The sequence below is a fragment of the Coffea arabica genome, chromosome 3c (genome assembly GCF_036785885.1).
Source record: "Coffea arabica cultivar ET-39 chromosome 3c, Coffea Arabica ET-39 HiFi, whole genome shotgun sequence".
Taxonomy (NCBI): Eukaryota; Viridiplantae; Streptophyta; class Magnoliopsida; order Gentianales; family Rubiaceae; genus Coffea; species Coffea arabica.
In genome coordinates this window covers 34,706,831-34,713,701 of record NC_092314.1, presented here as the reverse complement: position 1 = coordinate 34,713,701, position 6,871 = coordinate 34,706,831, and the positions used below count along the sequence as shown (strand labels likewise).

The following is a 6,871-nucleotide window of genomic DNA, read 5'->3' as shown; positions in this document are numbered from 1 at the left end:
TAATAGTTGTTTTTCAAATATAGGTCAATTCAAACGGAGAAGTTTTTCAAAAACAATGAGTTTTTCATTCATAGCAATCCAAACGATATCAACAGTATTTCAAAAACTGCTATAGTAAAATATTTGAAAAATATCCCAAAAAACAGTTAATCCAAACGGAGCATTTATAAATCAGCCAAAATAATTACTCAAATACTAAAATTTTGCACGTTTGATCCCCAAACTCATTTTTTAGTTTTCTGGTCAGAAAATGCATGTCTAACTCACAAGCCCATAATTTCAAGAGCAAATAGGAATACAATTTATTTCCCTTCACCAAAAAAAAAAACACATGACTTCCTTTTTCCCTTAATTTTCGTTTATCAAACCTTATTTCTAATTCTTACCCAAAACTCCAATTCCCAACAAAATTTTCAGTAAGTTCATAAATAACACATGTAGCCTTATAATATTACATAATATATGTATCAAATCACAATATTGCTATTTAGACGAGATTTTATCATGTGTGGCAATTCATTGGTGCTTCTCGATTGTTTTTTATCATTTTTCAATCTGATCCTTACGCTATTTTCTATCATCTTTTTGTGAAAGTGCATCTATTGAAGTTTTGTTATTGGGAATTGGGTTTTGGGTTTTGGTAACTTAGAATTAGAAATAGAGTTTTAGTGCTTAAAAATAGGGGGGGAGGGGTGGTCATGTGTGTTTTTTGAAGGAAAATGAGTTTTATTTCCACTTTGCCTTGGCAATTGTAGGCACATGAGGAAGACGTGTGCTTTCTAGTCTAAAAATTTAGTACAAATGAGCTTTGGCACCAAATGGCTATAATTTTTATATATTAGGGACATTTTTTTTTACTGATTTTAAAAGTCAGGAACTCAAAAAGTTTTTTCCTCAAATGTGAGGGACCAAATTGGCAATTTTTCCTGATTTTTTTTGAAAAGTGAAATTAATTTCAAAAATTGTCTAATTGTAAGGGGTGAATTTTATGTGAGTGTGTTTGTTAACTTGATAAATTAGGTTTTAATTAGGTAAAATACACAAAACTCCCTTGTACTACCTCATTATGATACTCCCTTGCACTCCCTTGAAATTAACTTCCTCAAATATGATACTTTCTCATTATTTAAAAACACCTATATAGCCCCCTCGTACTTTAGACTAAAGTAAAATTTAACCGGTAACCTGTATGCTACCTGCAAGTGATATATTATTTTTTTAATATTTTTTGTTTTATCGTCATTTTTCTTTCAATTTTGGTGCTTTGACTTAACTATCATAGATATTTTTACAAATTTTATAATTATTGATGCACTTTTAAAATTTTCTAAAAATTATTCATACCCTCCCACTGTTTTCCTCTACCATCTCTCTCTACTGATGCCAGTCGCCACCACCACCTGCGGCTTTGTCTCCAAAGATTCTTCCAAAACAATGGCCCCAAATCTAAATTCACCCAAAAATCCAAGAAAAAATTTCATGAATTTCATAAGCTTTCATCATAAAATTCTTGAAAAAGTAGACAAATCAGATGAGTGAAAATGGCAAGTTTCGGAAATGGAAAATCTCCAACTACAAGTCCTCTTTCTTCTGCCTTCGTGAAATCATAGCAAAAATTATTCATACCCTCTCCCTCTTTTCCTCTGTCATCTCTTTCTACTGCCGCTAGTCGCCACCACCGCTTCCGACTTTGTCTCCACCACCGCCCCCGACTTTGTCTCCAAAGATTCTTCCACAACAATGGCCCCAAAATCCAAATTCACCCAAAAATCCAAGAAAAAATTTCATGAATTCATAAGCTTCCACCATCAAATTCTTGAAAAAGTAGACAAATCAGATCAGTGAAAATGGCAAGTTGCAGAAATGGAAAATCTCCAACTACCAGTCCTTTTCTTCTTTCTCCTTGAAATCATAGCAAAAATGAGACCCACCTATAGAATTTCTCTGCCCAATTTTTGGGTCTTTGATGGCTGATCCTGTGGTGCCCATTTTTCCCATGGGGGACTAGATCTGTAGCAATACATAAAAGTACAAACCAACCCACTACTTCTCATATTATGGTGCTCCAAATTTGCAGGATTTTAAATTTTGGGTGGAGAAGATAGTGGTGTAAAGTGGTGGAGGGAATGGTGTAGAGTTCGGGTGAAGAGGGGATGGTGGTGTGAAATGGTGTGCAAAGTTCTGGTGGAAGAAATGGTGGTGTGAAGTGGTGGAAGGGAAAGGGGAGCAGGAGAGAGGAGGAAAAAGAAAGAAAAGGTGAAAATGAAAAAAAAAAATGAATAGATGCCAAGGCCCCCTTGCTTCGATATTGTGAGTTGTTGAGAATGTGAAATGGAGGAAAAAGAATAGAAAAGAAAAGGAAAAAAAGGAAAGGAAAGGAAAATAAAATAAAAAAGAAAAAAAATTAATAATAGACAGACTACCGGTTCACAGCAGATCAAAAAACGTAATTCCACTCTAGTCTAGAGAACGAGGGAGTAACGTGGGTGTTTTTAAATAATGAGAAGGTAGTGTGTCAAATAGTCAAACCACAAGGAGGTTTTCTATATTTTACCCTTAAATTTAAGTGTATATCTTAAAGCACCATTTCAAAAAAAAGCAAACAGTAGAGGGACAGTTGTTAGACCAAATAATTAGTGGCCCAAAATGGACCAACAATGCTAAAATTCAAATTGTGAGAATCAAATAATGCCATGTAATTTTGACCTGATAAAAATATAAGGACCCATGTGAACATTCTTTTGTTTTTAAATTTTTTTTAGTGTAATTAAAGGTATCAAATTTAAATCTCTTACTTACACTCCTTTTACCCATATCACCAAATCCAGCTTTCCCTCTCTTTCCCCCTTGACCCACATAAATGCGTAATTCTGATACAATAAAAATAAAAAGACCCACGCAAATAGTACCCAAATATAATATCTTTGTCATAAAAATATATATGCGGTTTGCGATAAGTTATAACGAGTTGAAAAGTTGTTATATCATATGGGAACAATGACAATCGTTACCACCCTTGTCTCTTCCAAAAAAACCCCTATGGAAAAAAATTGTGTAATTTTTCTGCATGGTTTTATTCTACGCATTTAATGTTAGAATTAATCTTCTATATACTAAGTGTGCAAATATTACATTTGAATGAATAATAACTATACAAATTTTAAATTTGAAATTTAATTTTTATACATGTATCATAATGTTAATATTAATGTATGTTTTGACATGATAAGTTAGACGTGAATTCGGGGCACCCATTAGAAAAAAAATAAAAAATCATTATAAAATAAATTTTTCCTCAAAAGAAAAAAAATGATAAATCACTAAAGCTTAAATTTTTTTTTCCTTCCAAATGGTAGAAAACACACACACACCCACTACACTCAATGACACAGGAAGCATTGAGAAATCGACCCAACAAAGCAATCTAAGGGAGACCCATAGAGAAACCCTATCCAATCAATTAGTGATAGGAAGGGCTGCCCATGAACCTTAAACCCAGAGTAAAGACCCCACGATCTTTCGATGTGGGATGGTGCAAACCCAACCCCCCCCCCCCCTTCCCGCACTAAAGCTTAAAATTTGCTAGCATAAAAATTCAAACGTCAACGCAAACAAATAGAAAAAAGGAAATAGTCTACATTACTACTACTAAAACCCCGAACGGCGTCGTCGTTTTCTCCTTCCCCCCGAAAGCCCTTGACGGTGCAGACTGCAAATTCTAGCGTCCTTAAACCGCTTCCCTTTGCCTTCCTCTCTTTCCATTTGCACCCAAAACGCCTTAACGATGTCGTTTTCAAGAGGTCGCATGGCTTCATCAATCCTCCTCGGCAGCCTCCGCTGCCAGACGAAGCCCGCCAACAGCCACGCCTTCTTTTCTTCAAGTACATCTCATAATTTCTCAAGACTGATTTTCAATTTCCATTTTCATTTCTGAAGTTTCATTTTTTTAATCAAAATATTGCAGGTGCAATCGAAACCGTGACTAGGAAGCCGCCGGCTAGGGTTCCCCAACCGATGATGATGAACGATATGTTTACGCTGGATATCAGCTCTCAAGTCGGGTCGTGTATGCCTCTGTCGATGATGCGGATCGGGACCCTGATCCATAACGTCGAGATGCGACCCGGTCAAGGCGCCAAGCTCGTCCGAGCTGCCGGCACTGTTGCTAAGATTTTAACGGAGCCAAACACGACGTCGTCTAGGTACAGTTACTTCTATTTACTAGTGCTAGATTTATTTCTTTCTTGTGCTATGAATAATTCGGTGTAAATACGGCATCGTTTTGGTAGTTGGAGAGCTATTGCTTTTAAATTAGACCAGAGAATTGATTGAAAAATAATGGTGGAGGTTGTAGGTGTAGGGAAGGTACAACATATTGAGCACAAGGTACAAAATTGTTCTTGTAGTTTTCTCGTTATTATGTATGGGTTTCATCGTGAAAGATTGAAAGTTTGAGGAAGAATTTTGGTCGATAAGACGGTATAATCTTTCATGCATAGTTTACAAGTAGTGGCAGTTGAAGGTTGTGGCTCTATTGGAATGATGTAGAATGAATTTGTAGTGAGGGCTGATGGGGTGGCTGTTGTGGTGCTATGCCGTGGCCTGGATTTTTGTGCTTTTTTTGAGAGTCATGTATTTTGCAGGTTTTGTGATATAAAATTACCGTCGGGGAGAAAGAAGAGTATAGACACAAGGTGTAGGGCAACAATCGGACAGGTATCGAATCCAGAGCATGGGAAGAAGAAGTTACGGAAGGCTGGGCAGAGCAGGTGGCTGGGAAGGAGGCCAAAGGTGAGAGGTGTGGCAATGAATCCGGTTGATCATCCGCATGGAGGCGGTGAAGGGAAAAGTAAGAGTAGTGGGAGTCATGGACGTGGTTCACGTACACCATGGGGGAAGCCCACTAAGTGTGGCTACAAAACTGGGCCACTCAAGAGGAGAAAGTAGCAGATTTTCTGTAGTTTCTCATTCACAGCTGAGGTGTAACAAACTATGTATATTGTAGCTGAAAATTCATTTTCGCTGGAAGTGGCAATAGTATTCAACAAGTGTTTTCTTTTGCTTTTTTATAGTTTGGGTGTTTTGAAGTTTTACACTTTCTCACTGACCTGAGTTCTGCTTTGCTTCCAATTAATCTGAATTTTGTGGTGCTTGTTTTGGTCTGGATGTTGCAAACTTCAGTAGATGTGAAGCAACATGGATATTTTGCCGATCATGGTTTGATCTAAAAAATAGAGTAGTACACTGCTACACATCAGAGCATTTAGTAAGGTTATTTAAATGGAATGCTTGTCTATATTCTGTCTGATGTAGGAAACTAGTGTTTGCAGTCACATAAGTGTGTCCTTTTTTATTTATATGTGACAAGATGAGTAACTTTGGATATTCTTTTGTATTGTGTCGTAGCTTAGACTGTGATGATGGATATACTATACTCTGCTCGGATTATGATGAAATGTTCTGCTTAAAATTTGCTTGGAGGAGTAAATTATGGAATTCTGTTTAGAACATGAAGCGGACAAATATGAAGACTTCCATTCACAGAAGCTTTCTACTATCTATTGTTGTATGCTCCTCCATGTTTTTGGCAGTTATAAGCATTCAAATTTATTTGTGATTTAAGCTCCTATCCACATTTTTTTTGCATAACTTTCTTGTAATTTTATTTAATAATGCATCCCAAAATCTGGACTAGTTCTTTCTAGGCATAGAACTTTGGCTAATACAGTGCATTCGTGTGTTGTGATTAAATGGCCATTTATTTTTTGAACTGTTGTGCATTACTGGTCGACTTTATGTGCTAATCATATGTTAGATCATAGCTCTGTAGTATAATTGTATAGATATCTGGTAGAATGAGGCACGGATTGTCTGGTGCTGCTAGCTGCCAATGAATATGTCGTGACTCAGATATCCACATCAGTTGGACTGCCCACTATTGATTGACATACATTTGCATATTGGTAATTTGCTTCTTAGTGACTTGCTACTTTGATGATTATTCTTAATGAAGCTTGTATATGGCTTTGATGCCAATTGGATACCTTTAAACTTGTTTGTTAAGGTGTTCTGATTAGTATGACCTGAGACTTTAAGTTCTTTCTATTTATAGGAATTACTTCCTGGAATGAGGCTTGTTATACTTGAATTGACTTGATGGCTCATCATTCCTCTGAAATCAGCAATTATAAATCAAGTATTTTGTTGTGTAACGTGGATCACTCTTGAATTGTCTGTTACACTTGAATTGTCTGTTCATGCATCTCTCTTACATAAAATGAAACTTGAAACCAATGGGCTGAATGGATATTGTCTTCAAGCTAGCTTGACTTTTTTTTTTTTTCATTCTAAATCAAGTATTTTGTTATGTAACCTGGATCACTCTTTTGACTTCTCTGTTCATGTGTCTCTCTTACATAGAACAAAGCTTGAGACCAATGGGTTGAATGGGTAATGTCTTCAAGCTAGCTCGACTTTTTTTTATTCTAGTCTCTATCTGCTTTGTTGACGTATAATCTGATTAGGAATATAGAAGGAAGGTGAAAGTTGATCTGCTGTGTACCTTGTGGTTGAAGTGCAGTTAAAATACACCTATGGTTCATTTTACTCATTCATTTTGGACTCTGTGTGTGTGTGTGTGTGTGATGACAGTGATCCAAACAAGTATCCCTGCAGCGACAAACTTGTTTTTGCCAAGCTAAATTCAGGAGTTATTCAGGAGTTACTCTCAGCAGTTCTTTCCTAGGTTTTTATAGTTGTACTCTGATTTTATACATTTTATCAATAAGAGAAGTTCTGCAAAGGAAATCTTATGAACCTCCTTTTGTGTAGATTTACACTGTATTTGTTTTTCCAAGTCTTGTATATATAG

At 36.2% G+C, this 6,871-nt stretch overlaps 1 protein-coding gene across 1 annotated transcript; it reads left to right on the top strand.

Annotated features, from left to right (window-relative positions):
- Window positions 1-3,636: 3,636 nt before the first annotated feature.
- On the top strand, window positions 3,637-5,071 carry LOC113734956 (large ribosomal subunit protein uL2my, C-terminal part). Its single transcript, XM_027261745.2, has 3 exons — window positions 3,637-3,881; window positions 3,965-4,202; window positions 4,644-5,071. The coding sequence occupies exons 1-3, from the start codon at window positions 3,785-3,787 to the stop codon at window positions 4,945-4,947; spliced, it is 639 nt and encodes a 212-aa protein (XP_027117546.1). The 5' UTR covers window positions 3,637-3,784; the 3' UTR covers window positions 4,948-5,071.
- The last annotated feature ends 1,800 nt before the right edge of the window (window positions 5,072-6,871 follow it).